Consider the following 18,545-nt stretch of genomic DNA (forward strand, 5'->3'; position numbering starts at 1 on the left):
AGCGCCGCGGGCGGCGGGGTCGGGGCGGAGGCCGGGGCGGGCGAGGAGGCCGGGCTGCGGCCGAGGCCCCAGGCGCGCTTCCGCCGGCCGCGCCGCGCCGCGCACGCCGCGGTCCATGGGAGGCTTGGCCGGCGGGGGCGGGGGCCGCGCAGCCGGGGACTTTCAGGAACTGCAGGCGCGGGCGGCGGCGGGAGTCACCGAGCCGCGGGGGCCGGAGCGCCGAGAGCAGGGCTGAGGCAGAGCCGCCGCGCCGGGCCGCAGCCGCCGCCGAGCCGCAGCCGGAGCCGTTCGTCCCCGCCCGGCTAGGGCCGACGCTCCGCGGCGCGGGACACCAGCTGGCCCACCGGGGCCCCGGGCACCGCCCGCCATGGCCACCAAGGTGAGGGGCGCGCGGCGCAGGCCCGACCGGCCGTTCGGCTCCGCGGCGGCGTGAGGGAGGCCGGAGAGCCCCGGCGGGTCGCTCTCCAGTCGTTCTCACCTCCCCACTGCCCACCCCGCCCACCCTCCCGGGACCGCCGCCACGGGGACCGGAGCGGGGTCGCGCCGAGCGCTGGGGTCGGGTCTCCCCGGGCGGCGGTGGCGGTGGCCGCTTTGCAAAGTTTGCACGTGAGCGGAGGCGGGCGCCCCGGGATGGAAAGTTCCCGCAGCCCAGGAGCCGCGGGCCCCCCGGAGGCTGCCGCACGTCGCCTGCCTTCCCTCCCTCCCTCCGGACGGCGGCCCCGCGCGCGAGGGGGCCGAGCCCGGTGGGGAGGACGCTGCAGCCTCCGGGAGCCGCACTCCGCGCCCGCTGCCTTCAAGTCTCTTTTTTTTCCCTCTTGTTTTGCTGTCTTTTTCGGTTTGAATGGGACGTTTTCGAAGTGAATCAGCTACCAAGAGGGAAATGGCCCGTGCTTTTAGATTACGTGCTTGCTTGCGGGAGAAGAAGAAAAAAAAATTATTAATAATAACAACATAAAAGGCCCAGGCCCGAACTGTTTAGTGGAACTTTGGTTCCTGCTTGGTAAATGGCCAGGAATTTTGGGTTTGCTTATTTTATGTTACTGTTTGTGAGGTTAGCAGAAGGGCATCTGAGACTGCAACATTTTGTTTCTCCGGTTCCCGTGTGTGTGTGTGTGTGTGTGTGTGTGTGTGTGTGTGTGTGTGAGAGAGAGAGAGAGAGAGAGAGAGAGAGAGAGAGAGAGAGAGAGAGAGAGAGAGAGAGAGAGAGAGAGAGAGAGAGAGACTGACTGTGTGTCTGTGTGTGTGCGCGCGCGCGCGCGAGGTTTCAGTAGTAACTTGAAAGAGCCACGGGATAAGCCTGAACTGAGATGGGAAACGCCGTAGGTGAACTCTGGTCCATCTGTGGTGCGCTGAGTTTTGATTATGTCACTTATACAAACATCAGCAATGTCTTTCCATATTTGCTTCTGAAGTGTATAAGCTACTTCTGGATTGATGTAAACTTTTTTTTTTTTTTTTTTTAAGATGAGCATTTAGAGGAGGATGATTTAGAAAAGTGTTAAGTAATTTGGAAGATCAGAGTGCCAGTTTTATTTAGTCTGTTGAAGTTGGGGCCCATATAAACTCAGTGCCCGGAATCTGTCTAGGTGCAGTGTTTATTCTTTTGGAACCTGCTACTGCTACTGTTGAATTAATTGCCTTGTTAGTGTATCTAACAATACTGCCCAATAGTGGGCAGCTGTTGCTTGGTTTATTAGATATGAAACTGACCACTTTTTTTTTTTTTTAACGTGCTGCTTTTGCGACAAACGTTTCAGAAGTTGAAAATCCAAGTCAGCTTGACAGTGGTTTGACATAAACCCTATTCTAAAGAGGCCAGTTTGTAATATTTTTACCCATCTGAGGTGCACGCGCCTACTTCAGCTTAGCAGCTAATGCATATATGCACATATCGTAAAAAGCTGTATTTGATGGTGAAAAACAGCCATGCTTGTACTGAGATTGTCTCGCCTGTGACCTCCTTGAACAACCTGTGCAAACCTCGCTTCTGCCTTCTTATCTGCTCTGAAGGCAAATTCCAGGTCTCCTGGCTGTTGGTGCCCTTCCCTACTTTGTAATCACAGTTCCAGGTGGCGCGCTGTCCCTTGTGGCCTGGTGACACACCAGTGCTGGCTGGGAAACCCTGGTTGGAAGGGAACGCGTCTGCAGTTTCCTCATCCTCCTATTCCCAGGTTCTTGGGTCAAACCAAGGTTTCATTTTTCATTTGTTCCCAGAGAGTAAGGTTGCCCCTGTTGCTTGCTGGCCCAGTACACAGCACCTTCCCTTCCCTACAGTGGGAGTTTGATTTTTCTTTTTTTCTTTTTTTTTTCCTTCCTGCAATCATGACTGAAGTCAGGTGCTCTTAGCAGGGAATAAAGATGATAACGTTTGTTTGTTTTCGAGACAGGGTTTCTCTGTGTAGCCTTGCCTGTCCTGGACTCGCTTTGTAGACCAGGCTGGCCCCGAACTCACAGAGATCGGCTGCCTCTGCCTCTGTTGGGATTAAAGGCGTGCCTCACCACCACTCACTGGCGCTCAGGCTTTTGTTGTAAAAGCTAAGTGTTCGGAAATCAATGCGTCATCTGGCTATTTGGTAAAATGGCTTTACTTCTCTTCAGAAACAGTTTTTGCCTTCATTGTATTTTCTTCAGCATACACTTATCTCTGAAGTCACATGATCTTCTAAAAAATTATCTTATGTGTATGGGTGTTTTGTCCGTACGTGTATCTGTGTACCACGTGCGTTCCTGGTGGCCAAGGAGGTTAGAAGAGGATGCTGGAGCCTCTGGAACTGGAGTTAACTGACTCTCAGTAAGCAGCCATGTGGGTGCTGAGAACCGAATCCTTTTCCTCTGGAAGAGCAGCCAGCGCTCATAACCACTGGGCCATCTCTCTAGCCCTGAATTCTCATGACTTTTAAGAGCTCTCAGTAAAGTCATAATAGAAAAAAAGAGCCCTGTAGACGAACTTTAATTGGGCAGTTCTTCACGGCTAAAGCCGATTAATCAGTAACCACACCTTTTAGAGGGATCATCTGGGCCTTACTTCTAATCTTTGCTCGGTAGGACGCTGAGCTCGGCTTAAGTGCGCACACCGCTTAGTGTCCGGTCATGTCTCATTTAGCAAACACAGGGACAGGCTGTAGGATTGTCTCCTAAGATAATGCCCTGACATAACCCTGCAGTGGATTTGAGTGAATGAGCTTATCTAAAAGATCAAGCTTTGACTTTTTTTTTTTTTTTGTATATATCAAAATGGACACAAAACAATTAATGGTAGTTGGCGTATATCTGTATGATAAGGTGCAAGTGCCCCACTGGGATTGGTCTTCGCTAACTGATGTGCATCCGTCTGCGCTTGCCTTTTCTGGCTGTACTAAAGCTCTTGGAGTGCCCCCTTCCTACTGCCCCTTCCAGATTCAATGTCTGATGTTACCCAGCTTTTTGGTTGAATTAAATGAGTGTGGGGCATGAAAATCTGGGTAGGAAATGATACTCTTTACTGCACTAGATTCATGAGGACAGGGTTTTTGTTTTGTTTGGTTTGGTTTGGTTGGTTGGTTGATTAGTTGGTGTTTAGTTTTTTGAGGCAGGGTTTCTCTGTGTAGCCTTGGTTGTCCTGGACTCACTTTGTAGACCAGACTGGCCTCGAACTCACAAAGATCTGCCTGCCTCTGCCTCCCTGAGTGCTGGGATTATAGGCATGCGCCACTGTGCTCGGCTCATAGGACAGTTTAGAAAGCAACTTTGCAATCTCTTCTGCAAAAAAATTAAACAAAACACACAAAAAACCCCATTTTATTTGAATAATAGAAATCCTATTTGAACCTTTTTAAGAATTAAAGTGAGGGGCTGAGGAGATTGCTTCAGATGATACATGAGGACTCAAGTTCCAGAATCCAGGTTAAAAAAACAAAACAAACCACACCTGTATTTATAGTCCTAGGAAAGCGCTGCTGAGGCCCCACTGCCTGGCTGGCCTGTCCAAGTCAGTGAGCTCCTGGTTCAGTGAAAATAAGATGAAGAACAAGAAGGGCAACCTATGTGACCTCTGTCCTCCGCCTTCACACACATGTGAACACACACACACACACACAATTAAGACTCTTTTCTAGGTTTTTTGGTGCTGCGGTTGTTCTGTTTATTGAGAGTAGCCCTCACGGCTGGGAACTCGTGCTCTATAGACCATGCTGACTGTTAATGCCCAGAGGTCTACAGGCTTCTGCTTCCCAAGTGCTGGGATTAAAGGCATGTATGTGCCACCTTACCTAGCTGATTTTATAGTATTAAAAATAGTGTAGCAGATACTTCCCAATCGCTGCTGTGTGACAGTATTTTGTATGTCTGAACACTTGTGCATGTTTGGTCAAAGGAGACCAAACAATAGAAACAGGAAACGATTTTTAATAAAGGAGGAAGAGGTTGGAAAGCATAACAGTGTTTGCAAAGATGATTTTTACTGTGGCGTGCCTTTATATTAATTACCTGAAAATTAATTAATAGCTTGGGTTTAACTGATTAAAACTTGGTAGCTTTCAACAGGCTGTAGTAGTGTCCACTTGTAATCCTAGTTCTAGGGAAGTAGAGACAGGAGAGTCCAAGGTCAAGGCCACTCTGGGCCTTGTAGTAGGACCCTGGCAGGAAAGCCCTGCAGGGGCGCAGATGCTGTTCCCTCTTCCTGGCTTGCTGCCCCGTGTGCCTTCTCAGTGCTTGTGAGGTCATAGCCCAGAGCATCACTTCCCAGAAGCCTCTCATGTCATCTCCTGGTACAGGGTCCTGGCATCCTTCCCAGCTGCCAGTTACGTGTGCTTCCATGACTGGTGGCTGCCTCCGTTAGGATGCTGGAGGCCCCTGGAGGCTGGAGATGTGTGTTTGCTTACCTTTGTGTCCCCCAGAGACAGTTTGGAAGAGCACAGTCATGTTCTAGTGGTACCGTGACTCATACATTACAGTTTTAATAGAACAGTTCATCTCCCACAGTAAGCTAACAACTATTTCTTAAAATACACATGCACAGTGCATAACATACCTCCAGAGAGTCCAGGTATTGGCAGTGTTTGGAAATAAATTGATCTACTCACGGTTACATGAAAAGTTGACTCTTAGTGGGTTAAAGTAGCTGGAAGCAGCCTCACACTTTGAGACTTAAAGAGTTCTACTTAACCGGGGTTTCTCAGCATTGTGCTTAGCTTCCAAAAGTTTAAGGCTTTCTCCTTAACTCTTTGCTACGTCTAAGTAGCATTGATAGTTATTATTTGATAGCATTGATCAGGGAATCTGATTGATAACCAATCCTAGAAATTTTTGAGGAAGCAATTCATTTGTGTGTTTTCTAGGTATAGAAAGGGTCTGTTAATTCTCTGTATGTATATAGTTAGCGGATGTCCACTTGTTAAATATGCTGGTCACATCTACGTCCTTACTGATTCATAGTCTGTAGTAGTTGGTGGAAGTACTGAAATGGACTTTTGCAGAAGAGGAGCTGAAGGAGAGCTAGAGGACCAGGGGGCCTGCTGCGATTTAGTGTCTTCTGGATGTAATCGGGCACCTTGCCCAGGACATCTCAACAGTGTGGTTGCCTAAACAAAACCTGCGTAATGACCACACCTGTCAACATACCCGTGGGGATGGAAATCTCACCAGGTGCCACCTCAGTGAAGAGCTCCAGGCATTCAGTGCTCCTGAGCAAGGGAGAGTCCAGGACTGTCTATGGATAAGACCCCGACCGGGCCGGGTGTGGTAGCTCACACCTTTAATCCTAGCACTCGGGAGGCAGAGGGCAGGGGGATCATTGTGAGTTCAAGGCCAATCTGGTCTACAAAGTCCAGGACAGCCAAGGCTACACAGAGAAACCCTGTCTCGAAAAAGAAAAACAAAAAACAAAACAAACAAACAAAACAAAAAGAAAGACCCTGACTAGTTAGCCAGGCCGAAGCGGTCAGCTTTAAACACGCACATATGAGCCACAGTAAATGTACTCTAGTGACGGTGGTGGTGGTGGTGTGTGTGTGTGGGCATGCGCGTGTGCATGCTCATTTAAGTAACAATAATAATCACAGAAGAAGTCTGATTCAGTGAGAGTGGGCGGGTTGGAGAAAGGAGGGGTGAAAATGTTATAGCATGCCTATATATGAAATTCTAAAAAAAATTATTTAAAAACTTAGTTAAAACCTAAGATATCAATAAAATGGTGGTTTCAAACAAATTCTCTAAGCTTAATAGTTTCTTTCGGGTGGCTTAAACTTTTTCATCTTTTTGAAATGGCCTTCTGTTACTATTGATGCATTTTGTTCCCTTAAAACCATTTCTTCTAGCAGGGCCATGGCAGCATATGCCTTTAACTCCAGTCTCGGGAGGCAGAGACAGGTAGATCTCTATAAGTTCTAGTCCAGCCTGGTGTACAGAGCTAGTTCCGGGACAGCCAAGACTACACAAGGAAACCCTGCTTCAAAAACCAAAACCAAAACTAAACCAAAAACAAAACAAAACAACCCCCCACACACACAAACAACCAACCTGTTTCTTCCACTGTTAATCTGCCTTCATTAGCTTTCACTTGGTAGATACTGGTTGAATTTTATCTTTTGATCCAAGCCATCTTTATAGCTAGAGATTTGTCTGCCTGTTTGTGTTTCCTGTTATTTACCTGTTTTCTGGCTACCATCTAAGAGGCTGATTGAGGCTTAGCGCTGAGGGGTTTGGAAGGTACACCTGCCTCCACCAGCCCCTAGCTTTTGGAGGGGTTTGTGTTCTATGTCTGCATGCCCCCTCTGCCCCCCCACAGTGCTAAAGTCTGAAATCACTTAATATCTTAACTTTTTCTGAATTTAGAAATGACCTAAAGACGCATAACTGCAGTAATTTCCCCAGTACAGTTACTTCTTAGTATCAAAGAAAATAGAAATTAGACATGTGAAAACTGTACAGAGTTAATGATTATTTAGGTTTGCTTCCATTGTACCTCATCTTTGTGTACTCTGTTTTCTTACACTTCAGTCTTTGCCTCGGAAGTGCTGGGATTAAACACGTGCACCCCCACGCCCAGCTTCGGCGGGCCCTTTCTTGAGGTAGTTTTTCTTCTGCTTAAAGTAAGCTGGAGCTCCCAATAAGGCAGGGTTGTTGTTGATGACTTGGTTGTTTTATGAGGTGCACGTTCCCCGTCCATCAAAGATGGCTTTTAGGCGTGAGTTCTAGGCTGATGGTGCTTTGCTCAGCACAGTGAACCTGTCGTTCCTCAGCTTCCAGGGCCCGTTGCTGGGAAGTCACAGGCCACAGTGTTGTTTCCTCTACCTGTTGTTCAGACCCTGTCCACTGTGCTCTGAAGTCCCTTGCTGTGTCAGTGTGGATTTGTGTGCTTAGCTGGGACTTAAGGGGTGTCCTGGGTTGTGCTCTAGCTTTAGAAATTCTGTTTAGTTCCGTTTAAATCTGCGTGATTACTCTTTAATATCTGATTCTTATGTTTTCACCGTTTCTGATCTGTTGGGGTTAGTAAGAGAAATCAAACTTAGGGTCTCTCTGTTCATCCTTTTCCATGGTGCTTTGTTTTCTTCTGTTTTTCGCTATTTTATTTTTCCCTTGGAACGTAATCTGCGTGGATTCTGAGGTTAACACTAAAATTGTGTTTCTTGGGCAGAATTCGTGTTTGTTTATCACAGTCCCCTGGAGACACCTCATCCTTGGAGTCATCCTCTTTTTGTTTGCTTCCTTTTTGCTTATTTTTCCAGCTATGTCAGACAGTGTAGACACGTGCCCAGATCTTAGGAGGAATCTCTTCCTTTCCCCTGCTCCACACCTGTGGCCAGTCATTTCTGTGCTATCCCCTTCTCTCTTCCTCTCTGGGTCCTTCTGCCGCGTCCACCTGTCCCTGTCAGGGCTTTCTCTCTTACTTCCCTGACTCCATCAGGCCCAAGTGCAGCTCAGGTCAGGGCTTGGCGGGTCCAGGGTGAAGTTCTGCTTCGCATGAGTACTTCTCCCTGGGTTTTCCTGCGTTTACTCCCTTTTGGCGTTTTCCCCAGCCTTTCCTTTGTGCTGACTCAGCAGCGTATCTTACAGGGCCTTTTGCTTGAGAAATGTATTGCAGTTTGTTGTTCCAGTCTGGTGGTGGCTTGAGTCTTAGCTTGCCATGCATGCTGGAATAGAAGCCAAGTCTGAGGGTCTGGGGAGCACACTGGAGAGCGAGGAGGGGAGCAGCGCATCTCATCTCTGGGGACATTTGAGCATAGATGAAACTAGAGTTACTGCCAAGCTTCCAGAATTGTGTACTGTGTACATTTCCCAGCTTCCCAATTGGTCATTAAAGCCATGGTGTTTTTACCCTCCTAACTCATTTTTAAATGTCATAAATAATAGTATTTAGAGATGCTAGGTCCATTGACTCAGTTTTTCTAGCTTGCTTTTAACATCTGAACAGCGAATCATGTATGTTTATTGCTTGAAGAGGCAGTGCTCATCGAGTCAGAGTGCTTCCACGATGAACAGTGTTCAGTAAATGAGATATGCTGAAGCCGAGGCCATTTAAAGTGCTCTTTAATAGAGTGCCCTGCCTTGCAGGGCAGGAAGCGTATATCAGAGAAGGCACAGCGTCTAGTGTCCCTGGCCTGGCTTTAAAGTTTATTCAGTGCTTGTCATTCTAGGCCATGCTTAGGACCCAGGAAAGAGCACGTGCTGGACAGATAGTCCAGTGCCCTGGCTTATTCCAAGTTCCCTATGGACATGGGAGTGCTGTTTAGGAATGGTTAAAGTTAGTGTTCTCTTTTTTGTTCCCAGGTAAGCAGTTTCCTTAAAATGTTTCGTCTGCTGTCCTTGGTTTGCAGTATTAGAAGTTATTCTAGGGAGAGGGTTCTCAGCCAGGGCATTTTCAGATCTTTACAGCCACATCTTTCCGTTTGCCAGTATTGTAGTTCAGTTGTGTATAATGTTACAGCAGTACACAGACTCACTTAAAATACTATTAGTTTCTTTTTCTGTTGCTATGATAAAATGTCTTGGCAAAAGCAATTCAAGATTTATTTCAGCGAAGGGTACAGTTCATCACAGCAGAGTAAAAGCCACAGGAACTTGAAGCAGATGCTCACATCCCTTCTGTTACTGTGAAACAAAGAGAGAGAGATGGATGCTTGTGCAGCTTTCTCCTTTCTATACAATTCTAGATCCCAGCCTAGGGAATGGTGCCACCCATAGTAGGCCAGTCTTCTCACCTATAGAGAGAGTCCCCATAGGCATGCCCAAAGGCTAATCCTAACCTAACCTAATTTCTTACAGGTGTGCTGGGAGGCCTGTCTTCTAGGTGATTCTAGATCCTGCCAAGGTGACAGCACAAACCATCATAAACAGTGACATCATAATACCTTTTAGTATGGCATGTTTCTCCGTGCATTGTACGTTAACATAATGCTGTTGTTGTTTGAGGCCAGTGTGTACACACAATGAAGTTTGAGGTTGCTGCCATCCTCTGCAGTAACTGTAGCCATTTCATAAGAGTTTGAGATTTCCTTTGAATTTTGTATATAGGAAACAAAAGGATGTTTGTTGTCTTTAAAATATATTGCACTAATAACCCTGTAAGTTAGAAGACCAGTGGTGGACTAGCATGGAGATGAGGAGCCTGGGTTCAAATCCCAGGTGAGCCTAGTTAGAGTGTTACAGAATAATCCTGCAGGCTCATTTTCCTCCTCTGCAAAGTGTCCAAGACCAAATGGATTCAGTGTGAATTCTGCACAGTCCAGATGGGCAAAATGAAGAAGTATATTGATAAATAAAACTACTTTTCTACAAAAACATACAATAGATGTTGTCCTGCTTGCACTAGGACAGTTGACCTATCATCTGTCCAACTCCAGAGCTAATCATAAGCCTGAGGTGCCCGTAGCTGGCCTTGAAAGTAAGACCTTGTCTTGCCTTCCAGGCCCCTCAACCTTCAAGGGGCTTGCTCTTTAGTTTGTACTCCTTAAGCTGAGAACTTCAGTCCACCTCCCTCCTGTATCTGAGGGCCTGCCAGCCATTTGTTGGCTTCATGCCCTTTGGGGGCGTGCAGATCTCTGCATGGCTCCATACTTTCGGAGCTGTCGGCCAGTTGCCTGTTTGGATGCTAGAGGCCAGTTGTAGGTTTTCCTTTCTGGGTCTCACCATTGTGCCTGGATGCCTGTCTGTTCTCCACTGCCTTTGCTGATAGCCCCAGCTGCCTTTCCAGCCTTTGGAAGTTTCCGGGGGAGGCAGAGAGAAGGGCTTTGTGCTTTCTCTCTGTTGCAGGATTCTCACAGGCATTTCCTGTCTAGGTTTAAAGGCTGTAGAATCCCAGACTAGAAAGACTGCTTTGTCACATCTTTCAAGATAGTGGCAAGATGAGTGTCAAAGAGGAGAAGAGGAGGAAGAAAACCACTAAAGATCCAAAGCAACATTACCAAAGAATTACCTCTACCACTTGATGCCAGGAACTAAGTGAAAATTCCCCCCAGTGCGCTTGCCAATGACTGTAGCAAGGAACCGTTGTTATGGGTGGGCTGTGGTATTGCATAGTATCGTCAGCACAGAACATAACACAGGATTTATACACCCAATTAGCAACCACATTGAGTCTAGTGTGGTCCCAGCATTTGGCCTGTAGAGGCAGGGAGATCAGAAGTTCAAGGTCATCTTTTGCTAAGTAGTGAGTTCCTGGCAATATTTGTCTCATAAACAGACAGATAGATACTGCATTAATACTTTTCTTAATACGAAGAACAGAATCATATTCTTGGGCCAAAGAATGTTGAAATATGAAGAATATAGCATCTAAGAAAACAATTTTTCAAACCACTGTCCTCAGGGGCCTGGAAAGATGGCTCAGTGATTAAGAGTGCTGGCTGTTCTTCCAGAGGACCAGGGTTCAATTCCCAGCACCCATGTGACAGCTCACAACTGTCTGTAACTCTCCAGGAAATCTGAGAGCCCCACATAGACATACTTATAGGCAAAGCACAAATGCAAAGAAAAAAAAACCCCTGCCCTCAGGACTTTTCTCCCATGGAATTCACCTTCCAATGGAGATGGGCTGGATGAGTGAGGTGAGAGCTAACGAGGTGAGTGAGGAGAGAGGGGCTGACATGGGAGAACACATGTTAAGAGGTGAGTGTGTGTTGCACAGTGGGAGATATGGGGGTCAGTGAGGTCTCATAGGAAGGTGGCAAGTAGAGACCTGAAGGAAGGAGTGGTCCTGTCATTCAGATTTCTAAGGAAAGGTGTTATCCTCAGATGTGCATTTCTGGCCAGCGCCCAAAAATGAGGCCCAGAATTCTCCCAGACAAGTCAGTAGGGAGCTGTAGGCCGTGGCTGAGCCTTGCATTGATTTGTCACAGTGAAACGGTCGGAGGGTTTTCGGCACACCCAGGTGACTGGCTCCCTTGCCTCTTCTTGAGCTTGCCTTTGTTTGTCAGAGATAACTGGGAGTTGACTGTGTTGTTCACTTTGGTACTAGATTGAACCCTTTAATTCCTTCTTAAAACATAATTGGCTTTATCTAGTATGATCATTGCTGTGTTTAGGCCGATCAGTGAGCTTCAGAAGAGCCGAGGAGGATCTTACCGGGCACATGCCTTGAATGTCCCAGTCAGTTAAGAGTCGTGAAGGAAATAAGACTATATCTAATATGCTGACTCTGAAACGCAGATAGAAGCTTTTGGACCCCATGTCCTGGACATGTAGATGCACATAGCCCACCTTGACCTAATAGCCAGGCTGGCCCTGTCATCATGACCTCACTGGGGTCCACCCATATAAGAAGTAAAGGATTTCCACACCGCCACAACACTTGGCATCACTTACGTAGGCCAGGCTGTATTCCTCTTGGTGAGCATCGCTGCTCCTGGTTAACTCCCGGAGCCTCCAGCTATCAACAGAGCAGGAGGAGCAGCTGGAGACCCGAGAACTGGGCCAGACTGTTCCCCTGTGCTGAGAGGAAATGACATCATCCTGGCTGTGGATTTTGAGACTCAATGAATCTTTGTTTTTCCGTGGGTCATTCAGTGATTTTTGTTTATTTGTTTGTTGGAAATGTGTTAATGGAGTTTCATAAAAATTCAATGCCTATGAGTCGTTAATATATTATCCAAACCTTTTTGGCATACTTCAGTATTTTTTTATTGTAGCTATTTGTAAAAAAAATTCAAACATAGGCCAAAGTAGAATGGTACAGTGAACCTTCCTAGACCGCCTACCAGCCTAGTGGTCAGCTCCGGGCAATTTCTTTTAGTCCTCTCTCTCATATTTTCATTTTTTTTTTTCAAGACAGGGTTTCCCTGTGTAGCTCTATCCCATATTTTACCCTTCCCCCATTATTTTGAAGAAATTTCAGGTGTGTATGTGTGTGTGTGTATTGCACATGGTAACCCGCTAACTCCAATGCACTTAACAAAATCTTCATGAGATAAGGCTGTTCTTAACCCTTGATGCAGAGCTCAGGTGGGTGCTGAGGAGAGTGCAGAAGAGCAAGGGGGATTACAGCTGAGGTGGGAGACGGGCCTGGTGGCCCACCTCCGCGTGCTGCCTGAACTTGTTTACAGGACTGATGGATGTGCCGGAGGAAGGGGAAGCACTGCACACCTCAGTTAACCGACTGTATGAGTGTCCATCTGTCTGCCTGAGTGTCTGTCTGTCCGCCATTCATCTCCCCTTTGAGGACATTCCCACAATGGCCACTCTTCAAGGGCCCTGTTTGTATAACCCACAGTCATAGCACATTGCCTACAGCTTCTACTTTAGCTTGTTGTAAGGAGCTGGAATGTGCAAGCAATTTCAAATCATTGTGAGTACAGAAGCCTCAATTTTCCGAGCTTACTATCCTCCCATCTTCCTGTTGTCTCAGTTATACTTAGGGAGCTTTTTAGCAACTTACCTTAAGGTTCCTTAAATTGTTGTACTTAGATTTTGAAAGTTACATTTTTCACTCATTTCATCATCTTGTGCATAGCTTGTGCATAATTCAGCTGCATAGCTCAGTACTGAGTGCAGGTGATAAACTAGCTTAGTAACCAGCCCACTGCTCTTTGTAAGCACGTGACTCATTGGTGGCATCAGAATTCTTCCAGTTTTTAAAGTAGGTGGCTACACGGTAAGCTCAGCATGCCCTTGTACCATGTAATATGTAGTGTACACTTTGCACCTGAGAAGTGGCTGGTGTGAAATACAGGTTTCATGATAGTCTTCTGCGAGTGAGTGGGTGGGTGAGTGGGTGGGTGAGTGGGTGGGTGAGTGGGTGGGTGAGTGGGTGGGTGAGTGAGTGGGTGAGTGGGTGGGTGAGTGGGTGGGTGAGTGGGTAGGTGAGTGGGTGGGTGAGTGAGTGGGTGAGTGAGTGGGTGACTGGGTGGGTGCATGAGTGGGTGAGTGAGTGACTGGTTGGGTGCGTGAGTGGGTGAGTGAGTGAGTGGGTGAGTGAGTGGGTGACTGGGTGGGTGCATGAGTGGGTGAGTGAGTGACTGGGTGGGTGCGTGAGTGGGTGAGTGAGTGAGTGGGTGGGTGGGTAAGTGGGTGAGTGAGTGGGTGGGTGCGTGAGTGAGTGAGTGGGTGGGTGGGTAAGTGGGTGAGTGAGTAGGTGAGTGGGTGGGTGGGTGGGTGAGTGGGTGGGTGCTTTTTTTGTAGCCTAGGCTGCCCTCAAGAATGCAGCCCCATGCCTCAGCCTTTAATGTATAGGCACTATATAGACTATATATCCTGTACTATATGGGATTATAGGTGTGTGCCACATACCCAGCACTGAGTCCTAGTTTGAGACCTGTGCCCCTGGATTACTTAGGCTAGAGTATGGTTTTTATGAGCCCGAGGTTTTGCTTTGAAAAGAGTTGATGGGGCCAGTACTGAAGACAATATTGTTTTGTTTCTTATTGTTGTAACTTGACCAGTGTCCTTGAGTCTGTCAGCATCCTAATGCCATACCAAAACCTACAAAGTAATTAAAAAAACATTTTCAGTGAAAATACATTTTAGAAAATGACACTATTTCATAAACAGAAGACAGTTCATAGACTGTTTAGGAGAGAGTCCTACAGGTATGAACGGCCATAGGTAACTGAACAGTCCCTCTCATTTCACCCTACACTCAAGGGGCTATTTGGTTTTTGAGAAAATCTATCCTGCTGACAGGCTCTAATCTTTCTGGGTGTCACTTCAACCCTCTGTTAATTGTTTATAATGTAAAGGAAATAGTGAGGTTTACTAGTGACGATATAAAACCAGCAAAGCAAACGTCATCCCTACCCTTGTTAGTAAGGAAGCGAACACAGACAAGTCAAAGCCGTCACTACAATGCCTTGGTAAAGAGTCAAGCAGAAGGGGCAGACCAGACCGCGCAGACTGAGTCCAGATGCATGGCGCATGCGCTTCCTGAGCACTTTGGTCTCTGCTTACAGAGGGCTGCTCCATCCAGCTTTTGTTTTACATTAGCAGGGGTAACGCAAGTGCTCCCGCACTTCCTCACTCACCTTCCAGGGTCTGCATAGGAGTAGTCGGTGGAGATCAATATTCAGGATATTGCAGGTAGCCGGGACAGGGCAAGCTGTCCATCATGGAAGGTAGTCTGGGATTGCAGTTCCAGCTTCACTGCTTCCCAGCAAGTTAGTCACGCCAGGCTGAGAAGCCGCATTTGTAATAAAGCCAGAGCCAATCATTTCCTTCCTGGAGAAGCTAAGTGTGTGATGGTCAGACTCACCACACGTAGACTACAGAAGTCATCCCACCTCCTTGTACTAATTGCTCCCTGGGCTAATTACGTCCTAGATCTCCCTCAAGGTAGATATGAGGTTAACCTCTGTTATTTACTAGAATGAGGGATAGAAGGTAACAAAACCAGGTAGAAGGGCAGTGATGAAAAAAGGAACGTGGATGCTGCGCGCCCTCAGCAGTGTTTACTCCAGCTGTGATGCCGTCCCAGGTGAGAGAAGAGGGATCTGGGAGGGGATCTGACTGGTGGAGTGGGCTGGGGCTAGGGTTTCAGGTAGGATCGAGCCATGAAGGGTCTTCAATCCCAGAGAGATGAACTTGAACATGGCCTCAGGTAGCGCTGCAGTAGCCTCTGAGCTCTGACATGATGGCTGCTTTATTGAGAGAGCCTCCAGCCTTAGTGCACACAAGTTGCGTGGGTTGAGGGATGATTTTGTTCTGCATGATCCTTATGGAGCCAGGCTGTAAGCTTGACACGGCACTGACACCAGAGGCGCTTACATCTCCCTTCTTACGCTTTCATGAAGAGTTTCATGTGCAGTTGGATGAGCGATGCTTCTGTAAAACGAGCAGTATTCTCCACTTTAAGTGTTTCTGAGGCTCAGTAAAGGCAGGTGTGACACACCTCCTGCCAGGGCCCGCCCTGCACCTTACCTTTCGTGACTCCTCCTCCTGCAGGGCTTTCTTTGTAGGAAGGATTGAGGGCAGGGGCAAAAAAAGGATCTGTGGAAATTTCATCAGGGCCCATGTGGAGTTTGCTGGTGTGTCTCCTTAGATGCTCCCGGCTCGGAGGCCGTCTGGCTGGCTTTGCCTGTAAAAATCACTCCATTGTTTGCTTGCTTGAAGGACCAGGTGTGATTCGTTTTCCCATATTTATATTAAAAGACTAAGTAGCTCTTCAAATTATGTTTTATTCTTCTTAATTCTCTCTTAATTTTTTTTTTTGCTACATTTATTTATTTTATTATTTGTGCGAGTGTACACCCATGCCACGGTGCATGTATGGAAGTCAGAGGACAACTTTTGGGAGTTGGCTCCCTCCTTTCACTACATGAGCTCCAGGAATCGAACTCATTTACGTCATCAGACTTGATGGCAAGTGGCAAGACCCACTGAGCCATCTCGCCAGCTCTGTCTTAATTTTCTTGGACAGTCTTACAAGATCCCCTGCTTGCTATCTGATGCAATAGAAGCCAGCTATAGTTCTGTGGTGGGGCTTAGATTGCTACATGACTGTAGAGAGATGCTGGAAGAGACACAGCCCTAAGGAGGAAGTGCTGATAAGAGGAAATCCTAGCTAAGAACACTGGTCCTCAACCAGTCCTTGTTTATAGAACAGATACCCAGAGTCTTCGTGTTGGTGACCATAAGCACAAGGGCCATTGAAGAGTTTACATCTCACTTAGTATAACTGCCCTTAGGTGCTGTGATAGAAGATATTTAATGCTAATTTTTTAAGCAGACTCAAAGACACTTGCAGGCCATCTGCTCCTGTTCATCCATTTCCTGTTTGAAAGCTGAGGCCTGGGGCTAGAGAGATGACCAGCAGGTAAAGGCGCTCACCACCAAGCCAAAGTTCAACCCCCTGGTCCTGTGTGGTGGAGGGAGAGAACAGACTCCATGCGTTGTCCTTTGACCTGCACACATGTGTTTCCCACCTCACTCTCCATAAATAAATGGGGAAATCCTCAGCAGCTGAGGAACCTGAGCTGGGCCGAAGCTCGGCAGTAGGGCACTTGCTCAGCATGTGTGAGACCCTCGGCCTGGTCTCAGCAAGTGAGGCCTCACATACACCTGGAATTGGAGGCGCTGGAGAGATGGCCCAGAGGTTAAGAGCACTAGCTGCTCTTCCAGAGGACCCAGGTTCGACTACCAGTACCCACATGGGAACTTACAACTGTCTGTAACTCCAGTTCCAGGGCATCTAATGCCCTAACACAGACATATATGCAGGCAAAACACCAATGAACACACCTGGAATTGGAGCACTTGTAAGGCCGAGGCAGGATGAAGAGGGAAAAACTCAACCAAAAAAGCCAAGGCCTAGAAATGAGTTTTCTGTGTCTTACCTTATCTATAAGGCATGGGTGTGACAGAAACCAGAGTCACAAAAAAAGGCGCTAAATAATTACGCTAGCATGTGGCCTTAACTGAAACCAGGAAAGTGCATTACTGACAGAAGAAGGATTATACGACCATACTGTGCAGATTATACATCAGGAAAACTGGAAATCTCAAATTATAGGTATTCTTAGAGTGTTTTCTAACTGTAAAAATTAATTTCATCCACTTTAATTATTGAGCTTCCATGACTAAGGACTGAGCCAAGGAAGAGAGTAAATATTTCCTTTTGCCACTGGCCAGACAGGAGACTGGATAACTGCTTCGTGCCTTACTCATCCATCTGCTTTTAGTAGTGCTAAGTCCTACAGCCTTCCTTTAGCGTATTTTATTCCTAGGTTATATTAGTGGCACTCCCTTTTCTTTGAATGCCAGATTGTTTGCATAGAAAGCAGTGAAGCCCTGCTGTAAATAAGATGGCAGTCTTAAACCTTTCTGTCAGCACCCTTTGTGTGTGACTGCTGTCTGTTTTCACACTTGGCCAGGTGCAGCTCTTGAGTGTGCCTTTGTAGTGTGTTCCTTCTGGTGTACCCAGCCTCACAGCTCTGTTCTTTGCTCTCTGGTAGCTATCTCCTTCACTCTGTAGATTTAAACCTAAATGATACCTCCTTAACTACCTTATTTTACTAACCCTGGGGGAAGCTCCGGTCACACCACTTGCCTGGGGCATTGACACAACTGAGGGAGGCTCCATCACACTGTGAATTGCCCGGTGCATTGACACAACTCGGGGAGGCTCTGTCACACCACTTGCCTGGGCATTGACATAAATGCTTCTTTGTCAAGGAAGGGTCCTCCTTTGTTTTCCTACTACTGTCCCTCCAAGAACAGAACCTGGCTACAGCAACTGGCTAGTCTGTGCTTGTTGATAAAAATGAATTTAGAGCAGCCCTTTGATTTCATCTGGTGACACTAGTCATCAACTTTTGCAAGCATGTGGCATCCTCCTATCAGAACACAGAGTTCAAGATTGACTATGGTGACCTTAATAACTGGAAAAACCAAGTCTGGTGGGGAAATGTCTTCCCTCAGACTGTGGTAGAGGCTTAGAAAGTATACTTAAGAAACGTGTTTGGGGAAAGAAAGATTGACAGAAAGCTCTGTCAGCAAATCGGGAAGCGCTAGACCCATGTAACGGAGACCAGCGTGGCCGTGCCCACCTGCATCTAACCATAGCAATACAGCGAAGACACAGACAAGCAAATTCCTGGAGCTAACAGCCCAGCTAGTCTAACCAAGTGGTGGGAACCAGTCTCAGAAAGAGCCTGTCTCAAAAGGTAAGATGGACGCAGTCCTGGAAGGCACTCGGTGTTGACCTCTGATCTTTACAGACAGCAGCATGTGCACATGCGCGCGCGCGCACACACACACACACACACACACACACACACCTATATGCACATACACACACACATTGACACACCTATGTGCACATGCACACACACATATGCACATATGGGGTAAAGCATGGCCTTTTGAAAAATAAAACCTAGTGTAGAAATGTAAGAGTTTTTGGATTTCCTGTTGGCTTTTGGTTCTTTCATTGAGAGGAATTAATGTTTCATAAATGAAGTTTTTTATTTTAAGAAAACTATTTTCTGTACTTTGAAAGCTGAACTACTTATTTGGAAGTAGAAATTGATTTATTAGTTTGAACCATCTGGGCATGTAGTGCAGGTAGTAGCATGTGCTTTGTGGTGGAGGGATTAATCATTTACCCAGCTGCCAAGTATTTTTGTGCCTGCTGTGCCCAACAG

The 18,545-nt window shown here is 47.0% G+C and overlaps 1 protein-coding gene across 1 annotated transcript in view; it reads left to right on the forward strand.

Moving 5' to 3' along the window:
• Positions 1–260: 260 nt before the first annotated feature.
• The window catches only part of Snx9 (sorting nexin 9), an 80,533-nt gene continuing 62,248 nt past the window's right edge, over positions 261–18,545 (forward strand). The window contains exon 1 of the mRNA XM_051164638.1: positions 261–379. Coding sequence (XP_051020595.1) covers positions 368–379 — 12 coding nt within the window. The 5' untranslated portion in view covers positions 261–367. The remainder of the gene's footprint in view (positions 380–18,545) is intronic.

This window comes from Acomys russatus, chromosome 21 (genome assembly GCF_903995435.1).
Source record: "Acomys russatus chromosome 21, mAcoRus1.1, whole genome shotgun sequence".
Classification (NCBI taxonomy): domain Eukaryota; kingdom Metazoa; phylum Chordata; class Mammalia; order Rodentia; family Muridae; genus Acomys; species Acomys russatus.